This window comes from Oncorhynchus keta, chromosome 33 (genome assembly GCF_023373465.1).
Source record: "Oncorhynchus keta strain PuntledgeMale-10-30-2019 chromosome 33, Oket_V2, whole genome shotgun sequence".
In the NCBI taxonomy this organism is placed as follows: Eukaryota; Metazoa; Chordata; class Actinopteri; order Salmoniformes; family Salmonidae; genus Oncorhynchus; species Oncorhynchus keta.
In genome coordinates, this window is record NC_068453.1 from 12,624,304 (window position 1) to 12,640,339 (window position 16,036).

The 16,036-nt window shown below is 46.2% G+C and overlaps 1 protein-coding gene across 2 annotated transcripts in view; it reads right to left on the reverse strand.

The window, feature by feature from the left end:
• Nucleotides 1–16,036, reverse strand: part of LOC118366240 (cGMP-inhibited 3',5'-cyclic phosphodiesterase 3A-like) — an 84,704-nt gene that overhangs the window by 8,238 nt on the left and 60,430 nt on the right. For both annotated transcript variants that reach the window (XM_052491917.1, XM_052491916.1), the window contains 11 exons: nucleotides 12,726–12,883; nucleotides 10,899–11,026; nucleotides 10,371–10,605; nucleotides 5,784–5,857; nucleotides 5,464–5,648; nucleotides 5,081–5,221; nucleotides 2,949–3,060; nucleotides 2,563–2,670; nucleotides 1,455–1,675; nucleotides 1,007–1,210; nucleotides 557–718 (listed from right to left, as the gene is read on the reverse strand). In XM_052491917.1, the coding sequence (XP_052347877.1) occupies nucleotides 557–718; nucleotides 1,007–1,210; nucleotides 1,455–1,675; nucleotides 2,563–2,670; nucleotides 2,949–3,060; nucleotides 5,081–5,221; nucleotides 5,464–5,648; nucleotides 5,784–5,857; nucleotides 10,371–10,605; nucleotides 10,899–11,026; nucleotides 12,726–12,883 (1,728 nt within the window). The remainder of the gene's footprint in view (nucleotides 1–556; nucleotides 719–1,006; nucleotides 1,211–1,454; nucleotides 1,676–2,562; nucleotides 2,671–2,948; nucleotides 3,061–5,080; nucleotides 5,222–5,463; nucleotides 5,649–5,783; nucleotides 5,858–10,370; nucleotides 10,606–10,898; nucleotides 11,027–12,725; nucleotides 12,884–16,036) is intronic.

Genomic DNA, 16,036 nt, shown 5'->3' on the forward strand with positions numbered 1-16,036 from the left:
ACGACAACAACAAGGCAACTGCATACATGTCGCCCCCCACAAATGATGCAGCTCCCCCCTTGAACCAATCATTGTAATTTTGTAAACGTCGGATCTCTATGGCAAGATGCATCATTCACCTAATTTCCTCACTGAGGCTCAATGACGTTTATTTCATTCACTTCAGGTCACCCTAGCGGTGGTTACTGCTAGCCAGCATGAGGATGAAAAGGGCAGTTTTCTAGGAAAACTGGCAGTATTTCAGTCTTCTCGACGGAGCAGTGTGGATAAAGGTCAAATTTGGAGAATAGTGACGTATTCCATTCCTGTAATGAGGTATGTTTTCTGAAGGATATCCTGTGTCCTAACATTCTGACCCCAGTGCAGCTCAGTGTAAACAAGCGTAACGGTAGGGTCAGTATCTTCTGGCAAAACCTAGACCCAATAGATGTGCCTGTTTGTAGAATTATTTGACGATGCCCTCGGTCCACTGTAGATGCGTGTCCTTGTGTTTCAAATCTAAATCAGTGGCGAGGGTGTAGAGGGTGTAGGGGCTAGTGATCGATTTGGATCTCACCTGTTCATAGAACTCATTGACGATGCCCTCGGTCCACTGTAGATGCAGGTCCTTGTGTTTCAGTGGGCCGTTGATGTCCGCCAGTTTGATGCACATCTGACACACCAGCAACCGGTCGTTCTCATTGGACCAGTCGATGCCCGAGCAGCCATCATCACCCACCTGGAGAGAAGCGAGGGTTAAATGAATCTCAAATGTCTTTCCTCGCATCCTCACATCCTCTATCCCTACCTCCTTTCAACCTATCAGAGAGAAGCGAGGAGAGCATAAGAGGACAAGTTCTGAGTAAAAGAACCTCAGATCTTCTCCTACAGGCATGTTACTGACATACTGTAAGTTGTCAACCATCAGAGACAATGACACAGCGCTTCAGTCCATTCAGCTGTAGATGCGCTGTACATCAAAGAGAAATGTATGGATAAGAAGCTCATGACCATCGGTTCTGTTTACCTTGGCGTTGAACTCTGCCAGGAAGTCAAAGTGTTTCTTGAGGTCGGTGGCGAGGATGGCCTCGATGACCAGGAAGCGGAAGCGTTTGAACTCCACATGCTCCAGGTTGCCCAGGAAGTTGTACTCTGGCCGGGACATGAACAGGTTCCAGGCCGACGCAGCGTGGTGGTTCTCTAACACCGAGCGGTCGTTATATAGCACGGCCTACAGGGGGAGACAGAGAGCAACGCGTCACTCATTAGTTATCATTGGTGCATCTCAGTGGTCCCTTTGTCTTCCTCCATTTATCTCTTCAGTGATCTGAGAAGAATACAAGATATGAAAGTATCATTGGTGGACTTTGCTTTCACATTTCACCTTTCCAGTTCCTTGCGTTAGATTCATTCATCCAACAATCCATCAATCCTCTCCCTCTTCTTCCTCCCTCCTTCCCCCTCCCCCTTCCTACCTGAGGAGCGCTAGTCGCCACGAGGAAGGCGTTGGTCCGTCCAGGGTGGTCGTAGTCGTGCATGGCTGCAGCCACATACAGAGCCATGAGCTCCAGGGATGGGATGAGGCCAGACAGACATCCATAACCCTCCTCCATCACCGCAGACATCTTAGAGACCAGGAACCCTGTATGGCCTATATGGCTGGGATGGCTGGGGTTGAGGAGCCCACTGTCCGAGTCTGGGGACACACACCCAGGGATAGAAGGGTCAGGGAGATAGATACACAGGTAAATGAGGTGAGGGGTGCTGGGCATTGTCGTAACAAATCGGAAACTTTAGTTCAAAACACTTGGGTCAAAGGGTGTAGTCTGTATGTGCGTGCGTGTGTGTCTGTGTGCTAATGTGTGGGCAAATGTGTGTATGGGATGACATGAGCATCAGAAAACAACATGACTGACAGACCGCCAGCCACCCTGCCCTAGACAGACATCAGACCCCAGGCATCAGAGTAGCCCAGCCCAGTCAGACAGGTTGTGTAAAGAACAAACAGGTCACGATCAGTGTGTTGACATTGGTGTCTGTCGTGTTCCTATGACTGGAGGAGATAGGCTTCTATGGAAGCTATGAAGCTCCACATAGAGAACGAGAGGTAAAATAACTGCCGATGACTATGAACTGACGGTCAACACGGTTCAGGGAACTTCCACAGCCTCCAGTCTGCAAACTGTAAGGCTGATGTTCTACAATGTTATGCCATTTGACATAAGCTACTGATGTGGTTGGTGTGTATGGTTGAATATACAGTAGCTAAATGAGCTTCAGAAGGACTGGGTTTGCCTGGCTGCCATCAGCAACAGGTATACAACAGTAGGCTTATAGACATAGGACACAGTATTAGCCTCAGTCAGAACACAAAGGAATGGAGAGCAGAGGAAAGGAGGACGCGCGTGTGTGTGTGTGTGTGTGTGTGTGTGTGTGTGTGTGTGTGTGTGTGTGTGTGTGTGTGTGTGTGTGTGTGTGTGTGTGTGTGTGTGTGTGTGTGTGTGTGTGTGTGTGTGTGTGTGTGTTTGTGTCCGTGCGTGTGTGTATGCTTGTATTTGCATATGCATGTGTGTGTGTCCTCACCAGAGTCTGAGCTGTGGTCTGTGAGGAGATTGGGCAGGCCTGGCACGGCCTGGGTGGTGAGGTACCACACGGCGTGGAGCACGTCAGTGGCATGGATCCTGTTGTGGTCTGCATGGGGAGGGAGAGGAGATGCCAACTGTAATACTAACTTAGTCCACCGAATGATAATGAGACAGGTAGGGGGAACAGAACGAGTGCTGTGATTGCATTGAGAAAGCCAACACCTCCCTCTTGTGGATAGAATAGACAGTGCTACCACCACCGCTGCGCAGAGTTTGGATTACGATAGTTTCATTCAAATGTTTCTGATATTCTCGAGTACTTGATGGATCTGTGTGTATTACAAGGCATATTCACAAAGATGATTGATTTTAATGTTTGCTCACATGGGATGTCCCTGTATCCGTTCTCCAGAGCATGGAAATAGTTCATGAACTCCCTGACAGGGATCTTGAACGTCTCAAACAGTCCCGTGTCCTCAAACAGGCGGTAGGAAACCTGGAACACACATAGAGCAGCCTTATCCCATCCACCTAGTTATTCTCTTCACACCTAAAGCTGTGATGCTGCTGCTTGGGTCTTTCCACAAAATGGGTCCCTTTTGATATTTGTACCTTTGATTAACTATGGAAGTCAGTTAAGAATAACTTCTTATTTACAATGATGGCCTACCGGGGATACACTGGGCCAATCACGGCAGGATGTGATGCAGCCTGGGATCAAACCAGGGACTGCAGTGATGCCTCTTGCACTGAGATGCTGTGCCTCAGACCGCTGTGCCACTCAGGAGCCATTTTAAGTAGAAACTGTGCACCAATATTGAATGAAATGCCTGTTATATTAAACCAAGTGCTCTTTAATATAGACCAAATGGGCAATTCAATAAATCTGATTGTTTTATATGATTGAAGATTTTCTGCAAACTTCAGCACTTTGAAATGTCCCTCTGTGTATAGCAGCGTGATCATTTTGGGTCGACAAGGAAGGGGTGGGTGGAGAAAGTTATTTTTCCCACGCTACAGACGGCTATATAGGTCCACTAATACAGGACTAGTAAAGGCCTAGTGCACACCCCCAGCACCCTACTTCCTGTGGCTATGCCTCTGTGCATCATATGTGACTTCGAGCAAGATTTCAGTATCATCGCAAAGCCATAGTTATTGTGTTGCTTCGATAAAGTCATTTCCAAAGCCTGTTATTTATTTCATGCGATTAGTGATTCATTTTAAGAAGAAAACATTTTTAAGGTCAGCCCTGTTACTTGAATTGAATTCTCATTTTAACATGGTGAAACTATTTGTTTCAACAGACAAATGTAACATCTAATAATCAAATCAAAGTGTAAAAGCAGGTGAGCTGGTTCTACTCTTTCTGGTCATTTTCTGAGTGTAAACCAAGACCCTACTGCTGTCTTGGTTTACAGTAGACCGCAATTCCAATAAATTGTAACTCCTGTTTCAACCAATAGATGGCAGTGTAATCCCACCCATATCTCACAGTGCTTTATTCACAAGCGTCACTTCATGCACACATCGGGGGAGCGGATTTCTCTATCTACCAAAGCCCCTCAGTTATGGAATAGCTGTTCCTGTCAGGTAAGAGGGACAGACACCATTGAGGCTTTCACATCACGTTTAAAACCCCACCTTTAACCAGTAACTGTTTTAACATGAACTTTGTCTTATATTATTTTTATTCATACTTTTTACTGCTTCCTGTTTGCTTTAACTATTTTTCATTGTATTGTCGTAATGTATTTTCTCAATTGTGTTGCGATTTAAAATGCATTTTAAATTAAGTTTGATTTGAAGTCTGCGCCATTCTCACTTGGTTCACAATGGACTATTTTCACCGCAGCATTCTTACCTGTATAACTAGCCTTACCTGAATAGGTCTGGAATGTTCTCACTCGGCTCTACAGTAGCTAACCTTACCTGGCTGAGGATGCAACCTAATCTTCTCCGGGTTGAAGACTATCCTCACCTGGCTAAGTCTCACCTGTTCTCACCTGACTAAGGCTTTATCTATCCTTACCTGGCTGAGGATGCAGCCAGACTGTCAGTGTGTCTTCTCCACCAGGTTGAAGATGTGCTGTTCTCACCTGTACTCACTGGTTCTTACCTAGCTAAGACTCACCTGGCTGAGGCCTGTTCTCACCTGGCTGAGGCCTGTTCTCACCTGGCTGAGGCCTGTTCTCACCTGGCTGAGGCCTGTTCTCACCTGGCTGTGAGGCCTGTTCTCACCTGGCTGTGAGGCCTGTTCTCACCTGGCTGAGGCCTGTTCTCACCTGGCTGAGGCCTGTTCTCACCTGGCTGAGGCCTGTTCTCACCTGGCTGAGGCCTGTTCTCACCTGGCTGAGGCCTGTTCTCACCTGGCTGAGGCCTGTTCTCACCTGCCTGAGGCCTGTTCTCACCTGCCTGAGGCCTGTTCTCACCTGGCTGAGGCCTGTTCTCACCTGGCTGAGGCCTGTTCTCACCTGCCTGAGGCCTGTTCTCACCTGGCTGAGGCCTGTTCTCACCTGGCTGAGGATGCATCCTGAGCGGCCGTGTGTTTTCTCCACCAGGTTGAAAATGGGGAAGTTCCAGTTGTTGAGTTGAGTCATCAGAGGATCCAGCTCTGGCATTACCAGAGGCTCTGGGGCCAGGATGGGCTGTGTGTCCTAGAGGTCAGGGGTCAGGATCAAGGGTAATTTCAAGTGGCTATGGGTAATAAATAGTATGTTACAAGTAAGGTAGTGTATAGGGAAATAGCATGTTATAGCATGTTATTTGGTATTTGTTCTTCGAATCAAATGCATCATTTTATAATGTGTTGATAGATTGATATTGCAGCCATGAAATGTTTAGCATATTTGTAGACCCATTTTCATTCCACTCAATGCATTTCTATAGTGGAACCTACCTCCGGAGGTGGCAGTAGGGGGTGCAGGACGATGCCCTCAGGCTGGTATGACCTACACCCGTCCTGGGTGTCCGAGGGCTTCTTGGCCCCCTCCCCGTCGTCCTCGTTCTGTGCAAAGTCACTGCTGTCACTGTGGTTGGTCTCGTAGGTGCTCTCATAGTCTGACGATGCCACTGCCGGGTCATCTTATAGGACATGACAGATCAGGGTTCAGGGGTTAAGTCAGGTGGTTGACACGCTCGGAACGTGGCAGATATAAATGTAACACTAAGAAACTAGACATATATGGAGAAGTAGATAAGTGTCCTTTTACTACTTACCAGGGTGGGGTATTCTGTCCCCTTTGTCCATAGATCCCTCCCCATGGCTCAGCCTGCTGTACGGTCTGCCACAGCTGAGAGAGGGACAGAGGACAGATAAACAAAGGATATTCAAAACATGTAAATAACTACAATATGACAAAAGGCTCGACATTTATATCTCATGGGAGAGGAGAAACGTGAACAAGAGGATAAGTGAAGAGTTAGCCGCATCAGTAGCGTGAGAGGAACCAAGGTCAGCTGTTCTAGCTGAACCAGGATCAACAACATTATTCCTCTCATCACAGCCAGATCCAGGGGTGGATATTTTGTATTTGTATTTATTAAAGATCCCCATTACTTCCTGCGGTCCAGCAACATGAAATGCAGTTATCTACCAAAACAAATGTTACATGCCATTACATATCATAGCACTTTTCACAACATATTAATACGTGTGTGCCCTCAGGCCAGTACTCTACAACCACATATCCACAATACAACACCCATGTTTATGTGTGTGTAGAGTGCGCTTGTTATCATGTGCATCTGTATGTGTGTGTCTGTGCCTGTGTTTGTGTCTCTTCACAATCCCCGCTGTTCCATAAGGTCTATATTTAAATCTGATTCTACTGCTTGCATCAGTTACCTGATGTGAAATTGAGTTCCATGTAGTCATGGCTCTATGTAGTACTGTGTGCCTCCCATAGTCTGTTGTGGATTTAGGGACTGTGAAGAGACCTCTGGTGGCATGTCTTGTGGGGTATGCATGGGTGTCTGAGCTGTGTGCTAGTAGTTTAAACAGGCAGGCAGCTCGGTTCATTCAACATGTCAATACTTCTTACAAAAACAAGTAATGATGAAGTCAACATCTCCTCTACTTGAAGCCATGAGAGATTGACATGAATATTTTTTAAATCAAATCACATTTTATTGGTCACATACACATGGTTAGCAGATGTTATGTCGCGCTCCCTCTGCTGTTTCCCGAAGTCCACGATCATCTCTTTTGTCTTGCTGACATTGAGTGAGAGGTTATTTTCCTGACACCACACTCTGAGGGCCCTCACCACCCTGTAGGCTGCCTCGTTGTTGTTGGTAATGAAGTCTACCACTGTAGTGTCGTCTGCAAACTTGATGATTGAGTTGGAGGCGTGCATGGCCACACAGTCGTGGGTGAACAGGGAGTACAGGAGAGGGCTGAGAATGCCGCCTTGTGGAGCCCCAGTGTTGAGAGTCAATGGAGTGCAGTTGTCGTTTCCGACCTTCACCACCTGGGGGCGGACCGTCAGGAAGTCCAGGACCCAGTTGCACAGAGCGGGGTCAAGACCAAGGTTCTCAAGCTTAATGAAGAATTTGGAGGGTATTATGGTGTTGAATGCTGAGCTATAGTCAATGAACAGCATTCTTACATAGGTATTCCTCTCGTCCAGATGGGATAGGGCAGTGTGCAGTGTGATGGCGATTTTATCGTCTGAGGACCTATTGGGGCGGTAAGCAAATTGCAGTGGGTCTAGTGTGACAGGTAGGGTGGAGGTGACATGATCTTTGACTAGTCTCTCAAAGCACTTCATGATGACATAAGTCAGTGCTACGGGGAGATAGTCATTTAGTTCAGTTACCTTAGCTTTCTTGGGACAGGAACAATGGTGGCCATCTTGAAGCATGTGGAGACAGCAGACTTGGATAGGGATTGATTGAATATGTCCGTAAACACACCAGCCAGCTGGTCTGCGCATGCTCTGAGGATGCGGCAAGGGATGCCGTCCGGTCCGGCAGCCTTGCGGGGGTTAACACGTTTAAATGTTTTACTCACGTTGGCCACGGAGAAGGGGAGCCCACAGTCTTTGTTAGCGGGCCGCATCGGTGGGACTGTATTGTCCTCAAAGCGCACAAAGAAGTTGTTCAATTTGTCTGGAAGCAAGACGTCGATGTCTGTGACGGGGCTGGTTTTCTTTTTGTAATCCGTGATTGTCTGTAGACGCTGCCACATGTTTGAGCCATTGAATTGCGACTCCACTTAGTCTCTATACTGACGCTTTGCTTGTTTGATTGCCTTACAGAAGGAATAACTACACTGTTTGTATCTGGTCATGTTTCCAGTCGCCTTGCCTTGATTAAATGTGGTGGTACGTGCTTTCAGTTTTGCGCAAATGCTGCCATCAATCCACGGTTTCTGGTTAGGGAAGGTTTTAATAGTCACAGTGGGTACAACATCTCCTATACACTTCCTTATAAACTCGCTCACCGAGTCAGCGTATACATCAATGAGTCGTTAATCATGAAACATACACCCCCACCCTACCTTACCGGAGAGATATTTATTCCTGTCGGCATGATGCACTGAAAATCCTGTTGGCTGTACGGACTCCAACAGCATATCCCCAGCTAGCCATGTTTCCGTGAAACAGAGTATGTTACAATCCCGGATATCTCTTTGGAAAGCAACTCTTGCCCTCATTTTGGAGACTTTATTAACTAGGGACCAGACAGTAGTGAGTAATATACTCGGAAGCAGTGCGGTGTGTGCGCGCATCCGAAGCCTCACTAGAAGACTGCTCAAGCACCCTCTCCTCCAAAGCTGTTGTTTTGAGTCGGCCTCTGGAATCAGTTAAAATGCCCTGGGAGGTGCAGACAAAGGATCTGCTTTGGGAAAGTCATATTCCTGGTCGTAGTGCTGGTTGTGCTGGTAAGTTGACGTCTCTCTGATATCCAATAGTTCTTCCCGGCTGTATGTAATAACACTTAAGGTTTTCTGGGCAAATCATGTATGAAATAATACATTAAAAAAACAAAATACTGCACAGGACTAGAAGCGAAACTGCCATCTCTATCGGTGTTGTCTCACTTTTTAATCTAGGCACTCTGTGTACATTGAAGGGATAGCCATGCTGCCCTGTTCTGAGCCAATTGCAAAGTCCTTCTTTGTGGCACCTGACCACACGACTGGACAGTAGTCCGGGTGTGACAAAAATAGGGCCTGTAGGACCTGCTTCTTGATAGTGTGTTAAGAAGGCAGAGCAGCGCTTCATTATGGACAGACTTCTCCCCATCTTAGCTACTGTTACATCAACATGTTTTGACCATTACAGTTTACAATCCAGGGTTCTTCCAAGCAGTTTAGTCACCTCAATATGCTCAAATTTCAAATTCTTTGTCACAAGATTTAGTTGAAGTTTAGGGTTTAGTGAATGATTTAACCCAAACACAAGGCTTTTAGTTTTTTAAATATTTAAGACTAATTTATTTCTTGCCACCCATTCTGAAACTGACTGCAACTCTTTGTTAAGTGTTGCAGTAATTTCACTCCTTGTAGTAGCTTACGTGTATAGTGTTAAGTCATCTGCATATATAGATTGTTAATCAAACCAGTGGCATGACATTAGTAAAGATTGAAAAAGTAAGGGGCCTAGACAGCTGCCCTGGGGAGTTCCTGATTCTACCTCGATTATGTTGGAAAGGCTTTCATTAAAGAACACTGTCTTCTGTTAGACATCGATAACGTCAAAATCGATAACGAGGTCATCAAGTTCTCTCAGACAATCAAATCCACTAGTGCAAACCGTAACAAAACATTTCACAATGGAAACGAGAGTTTCTATTGGACAAGTTCAGGTACAGTATATCCCTCCCCATTTGTTTCCATTTGTTTCCGTTTGGTTCCAAGTGAATAGACCCCAGTACTCCCTTCCCATGTCAACAACACAGCCCTGGCCTCCATCACTTACTTTATAGTTTCCTTTATGGCCAAAATTTCAACACTTATAACCCTCCCACATCCAGCCCTTCATTATTGTCTTCATGTATTTCTTCTGTGGTGGACTTCTCTTCCTTAGATCACTCATCTTAATAACTGAACATCTTGTCGCCGCTATTAAGACAACCTGTACTTCTTATCCATGTCCTCTTGTCTTAGAACATTGCGGCGGGACCTTCTCTGTGACTCACTGGCGTGAGTCCATATGCCTCAGAGGAAGTCTCTCTCTCTCTCTCTCTCTCTCTCTCTTTGACTATCTCACTGCTCTCTCTCTCTCTCTCTCTCTCTCTCTCTCTCTCTCTCTCTCTCTCTCTCTCTCTCTCTCTCTCTCTCTCTCTCTCTCTCTCTCTCTCTCTCTCTCTCTCTCTCTCTCTCTATGGCATGAGTCCATGTGCCTCAGAGGAAGTCTCTTTGTCTCTCTCTCGCTCTTTGTCTCTCTCGCTCTTTCTTTGTCTCTCTCTTTGTCTCTCTCTCTCTCTCTCTGTCTGTCTCTCTGTCTGTCTCTCTCTCTCTCTTTCTCTCTCTTTCTCTATGAACAGACTCATGACGTGACTGGTTACTCATCTATCTCATCTATTACTCATCTATCTCCCATTGTAAGACACATGCACGCAAACAGGACAGTGAACCAGCATGATGCCGTTAAACAACGTCTCCGAGCTTCATGCACGACTTCCTCAGTCTCTGCTTCAGTGTCTTCTAGACAACGCTGCCAATTATCAGTGAAGTAACGGGCAAGAATGCGACGATCAAGCTTTTCTCTGTGTGTATATTCTGTTTGTGGTACCTCTTTCTGACAGCAACAGGGACGGTATCTGTTTTGTGTATATCTGTAAGTCTGTGTTTGTTACCTGCTGCAGAAAGATGGTGGCCCCCAGTGCGGTGTGGTGGAGCTAGGTGCACTGATGCTGTGTGTTAAGGCTCTGTGTGGGGTCTGGGGGCCCACAGGCCTCTCTCCCTGGCTGTCCACAGGCTCTGGTAGGTCCACAGAGCAGGACTTGGTGGTGGGGCTGGAGACAGGGGTCCCCTGGACTGGAGGGGAGTGGCAGGGAGAGGCCAGAGGTGATATGTTGGAAGAGGGGTAACCTGAAGAGAAAACAGGGTTATTAGGAGGGAAGACTGGTTCAATGAAATGTAACAAATCAGATCACGATTTAAACAAAGACAAAATAGAAATTGCACATACTGCCCACACACAAGTGCACATATGCACCGACACAGGCACACACACAAACTGAATGGACAAAGAATGGGTTAACCCGTCTCTTGCATCTCCTACATTGCCCCGTAAAATTTGAATCATTCTAAATGACCTGTTCTGTTCTGATGGGACACAAATGTCACTTAAAGTGTCTACACACACTCACACGAACACACACCTGGTCTGGTCATGCGTCTGTTGTAGAGGTGGTTGGAGGTGGCTGAAGCAGAGTAGGAGGCAGACATGGAGCGACTCTTCGAGATGGTGAGCATTACAGAGCTGTTCCACGACTCACTGTTCCCCATGCTGGAAAACACACGGGATATCAACACCTCAGTGAGTCACAATACTCTAACGCACAGGATATCACAACCACAGACTGTCTGCATGCACTGTAAAAGGAAGCAGCCTGTGGGGCCCCGAAAGGGTCCAATCTGGAACCAGAAAGGGTTCTACCTGGAACCAAAAAGTGTTCTCCGATGGGGACAACCGAATAACTGTTCTATGAGTGTACTGGGTGGTGACCCCAGCAGTATTTTAAGCCTGCTCTGACATACAGGATAAAAATCTCCCTGGGACATTTATTATAGAATGTTTTGTCTCCAGGAAGCCGCCAAAGAGCCAGACTGAAGTCTGCAGATACCGATCTGACTTCAGGATTAATTGTTCATCTCTGACCTTCAACCAATATCTCAAACAGAGGAACAATTTAGATGATAAATAATAGCACCAAGAGGCACGTTATTTTGGCCAGAACAACCACAGACTGGTCCCCGGGGAGAACAGCCAGTTCTGAGCCTGACACAAAGTGGAAATGGAATGAATCCCAACAGTGGTGTGCATTATCATCTGTATGTCTCAAACAATGTTATCATCTCAGGTTAAGTGGTTTATTCTGCGTATTTCTTACACATATTCTTACACATGCACCAAATCTTTAGGATCTACAAAGTGGAAGGAGGTAGGGGTAAGAGAGTATATGGTGGGAAGTAGAGGACTAGGGTCAGTTTAGGATTGGGCAACAGACTGCTGGATGCTAAAACGCAGTCTCTGTACAGATGTAGGCCAGCTGCCTTGGAGGAGCACTCCACAGGACTGGAGCCACAAACAGACCCGTCTCCTTCAAAGACAGACATACACATAGAACACCCTACGTTCTCCAGTTCAAACTCCCACATGACCCATCCATCATTCACCACTAAGAAAATATATCAGTGTTGCACGTGCATTACAGGTCTAATATTTCACGACGGGCCATAAAAGGAGGAGGGTTTGCAGCTGGGGAGGACCTTATGAGGACCGCTGGCCTCAGGGTGACCCCTACGAGAAGCTTCTCGAGCAGCAGGAAGCAAGTCTGACATCTGGATGTAAAGAGAGAGAGGGAAAGGAGTGAGAGAGTGAGAATGGGAGAGAGAGAGAGAGGGGCGAGAGAGAAAGAGGAGAGAGGGATAGAAGAGGGGAATGTGAGAGAGAGAATGAGAGAGAGAGAGAGAGAGAGAGAGAGAGAGAGAGAGAGAGAGAGAGAGAGAGAGAGAGAGAGGGGGGCGAGAGAGGGATAGAAGAGGGGAATGTGTGTGAGAGAGAGAGAAAGGGGCGAGAGAGAAAGAGGAGAGAGGGATAGAAGAGGGGAATGTGAGAGAGAGAATGAGAGAGAGAGAGAGAGGGGGGGAGAGAGAGAGAGAGCGGCGAGAGAGGGATAGAAGAGGGGAATGTGTGTGAGAGAGAGAGAGAGAGAGAGAGAGAGAGAGAGAGAGAGAGAGAGGGGGGCGAGAGAGGGATAGAAGAGGGGAATGTGTGTGAGAGAGAGAGTGAGAGAGAGGGATAGAAGAGGGGAATGTGTGTGTGTGTGAGAGAGAGAGAGAGAGAGAGAGAGAGAGAGAGAGAGAGAGAGAGAGAGAGAGAGAGAGAGAGAGAGAGAGAGAGAGAGAGAGAGAGAGAGAGAGAGAGAGAGAGAGAGAGAGAGAGTGATGGGGAGAAAAGGGTAGTAGGGGATAGTGTAGGCTACCTGCATGGTGGACTGTCGTGGAGGGGTTTGATGCTGGCAGAGCGGTCTCTGCGTACAGGTCCTGGTTCTATGGTGGGAAGACCTGTAGCTGAGGTGGTGGTGGTCCATGTAGAGGAGATCCTTCTCAGCAAGCCTGGAGGCAGGCTCCGTCTCAGACGCTACAACACACACAGATGCACATAAAGTCCTGGGTCAGGTCCAGCTCTCTGAACAGCCAATCAAATCAAATGTTATTTGGCACATACACATATTTAGCAGTTGTTATTGTGGGTGTAGCAAAATGCATCTACTGGTCAACATTTGATCCTCTACTGTGCACCAACAGCAACCTGGACGGAAGACCAGAGGTCCACCTCTACAGACAAACATTGTGAAAGGAGAAGAACATTTGAGGTGGGCAGATGATGGTTTTCCGGTTGATAAGGGAACGTGACAGATGGCAGACCTGGAGGAAGGCCCCCAGAATCATGTGGCAAAAACAATGTGGACAAAAAAATCGGTGCCAGGTCAAATCCTCCAATGACTGCATGATTCATTACTGTCCGTTCAAATAACATAAGATGACTTTGAATGAAAAAAAAAGGTTGTGATGATACAAAGCATACTGTATAGTCTGGTACTAACTCCATCTTAATGAAACTCATTTTATCTACGATTTGGATAGATATGTTTTAAAGTAGAGGATAAAAGCACCATTGTTCATTGACTAAAGAGAGAGAGAACAGAACCAGAGAAAAGCCTTGCTGACAGGAACATTAATATTTCACTCTTTCCTGGGCTTGTGTGTGTGTGTATGCATATGTGCGTGTGTGGGTGTGTGTGTGTGTGTGTGTGTGTGTGCTTCCTGGCATATTAATCCATCTGAAACACACACACCCTGTGCATACCAGGTCAGTCTTGTCACCCTACTCTTTCTAAAGCCTCTCTCTCAGGACCATGGATTAGTATTTCCATTGGTTATAATATGAGTACAGTCATTGCCGTCCTTATGACATTCAATACGACCTGATGGTGAGATAGACACAGGGTGATTGGCTCACAGACTCAGCGTCTCGGAGCAGGATTTAAAGGGTTACAGAGGTCCAGATGTCTGATGCTATCGAGGTGAGCCATGTCTCTTTCAGTTACTCACAAAGACCCTCTGTGTCACGGCCAAGGGGGAGGGGTCAACTTCCTCATATCACCCCTGGTTTGTGTCTAATGGGCTCTAAACATTGCCTCATTCAATCTATTCTGAAATCTATCTGGGTCTAATAGCATGTCAATACTACTTTGCGATGCATGAAGTACTAGTGAATAAAAATATATTGAACAAAAATATATCAGCGAAATGCAACAGTTAACAATTTTACTGAGTTACAGTTCTTAGAAGGAAATCAGTGAAATGAAATCAATTCATTAGGCGATAATCTATGAATATCACATGACTGAGCAGGGGCGCAGCCATGGTTGGGCATGGGAGGGCATAGACCCACCCACTAGGGAGTCAGGCCCAGCCAATCAGAATGACTTTTTCTCCACAAAAAAAGGGCATTATTACAGACAGAACTAATCCTGAGTTTCATCAGCTGTCCGGGTGGCTGGTCTCAGATGATCCGCAGGTGAATCTGGATGTGGAGGGCTTGGGCTGGCATGGTTACACGTGGTCTGTGGTTGTGAGGCCGGTTAGACGTACTGCCAAGTTCTCTAAAATTACGTTGGAGGTGGCTTATGGTAGAGAAATTAGCATTACATACTCTGGCAGCAGCTCTGGTGGACATTCCTGCAGTCAGCATGCCAATTGCATGCTTCCTCAAAATTTGAGACATCAGTGGCGTTGTGTGGTGTGACAAAACTGCACCTTTTATTGTCCCCAGCACAAGGTGCACCTGTGTAATGACCATGCTGTTTAATCAGCTTCTTGACATGCCACACCTGTCAGGTGGATGGATTATCTTGGCAAAGGAGAAATGCTTACTAACAGGGATGTAAACACATTTGGGCACTAAATTTGGGAGAAATAAGCTTTTTGTGCGTAAGGAACATTTTGGTGATCTTTTATTTTAACTCATAAAACATGGGACCAACACTTTACATGTTGCGTTTATATTTTTGTTCAGTATATTTAATACAATGAATACATTTTCTGGTGAGAGTGCCTTGGTTTAAGAACAAGCTACTTTTTCCATTACTATACAATTGTTATATACGCCTGGGATGCTGAACTTGAAGCGACGATGTGTTTGTTTTTCACCACAGTCTAATACAAAACATTGGTTTGGCTGCATTTGTCCAATGAAAAATGTTTTGGGGAGCATTCAAGCATAAATAACTTCTCTAATCTAAACCCATTATCGTCAGAGGTACACAGTGCAAGCAAAACAGCTTTTCCTCTGGACTGCATTTAGCTAGTCTCTCTCTGTCCTATGCCCTTAGGCCCTCAGACTGAGTTACCACCGACACAAACACACACACACACACACACACACACACACACACACACACACACACACACACACACACACACACACACACACACACACACACACACACACACACACACACACACACACAGTCTTCAGGGGTGAAAACTCCAATAGTCCGGAGAAATTTCAGAAAGTGTTTTGTCTAGCAGACCGAGCTTCACGACGTTGAAACGGCTCTTATACAAGAAACGGAGACAGAACTGCACAACCAGACAGTATTCTGATCCGAGGGAAGGAGGAAGGAAGTAAAGGGGCAGTGAGGACTGGGTAGCAGATGTAAGGGCCTCACCTCCTCACTACGACCTTCTCTAAATTGTGTTTTGATTACTTTTAACCATCAGAGAGAGTAAGAGGGGGGGTGAACTCTCGTTCCTTATGTTGGACGGACACTGTTTTATTCAGATGGACTCTGTGTTGACACAGGTGTGGAGAACCCCAGATAAAACAGCAGCAGCTCAGGAACCAGAGACTCTCAGTGTTGTTTGTCTGCACTCAGAAATGCCAGAATATCACCTTTAATTCACAGGCTGAGAGTCTGGAGTGAGTGGAGACCAGAAATGTGGTCAACAGCCTGGTAGTGGGGTCTAGACTGCTGATGTAAAGCTACACGTGTTCGTAGTAGTTATAGGGAGTAGGGTAAGGGTTTGAGGACCGATACAGGAGCTATATGTCTGCAAAGAACTTCCTGTTATGATATATTAACCCCAGAGATGTAATTAAATTCAAGTTTTTTTTTAAATATATAGCATTTGACCGAATACGCAGCATACACTCGGCATTATGGCTATGTTCATAGTTGATTAGCCACAGTCACTAGTGCAATGCTTTGGTGTCCATGAGCCATAC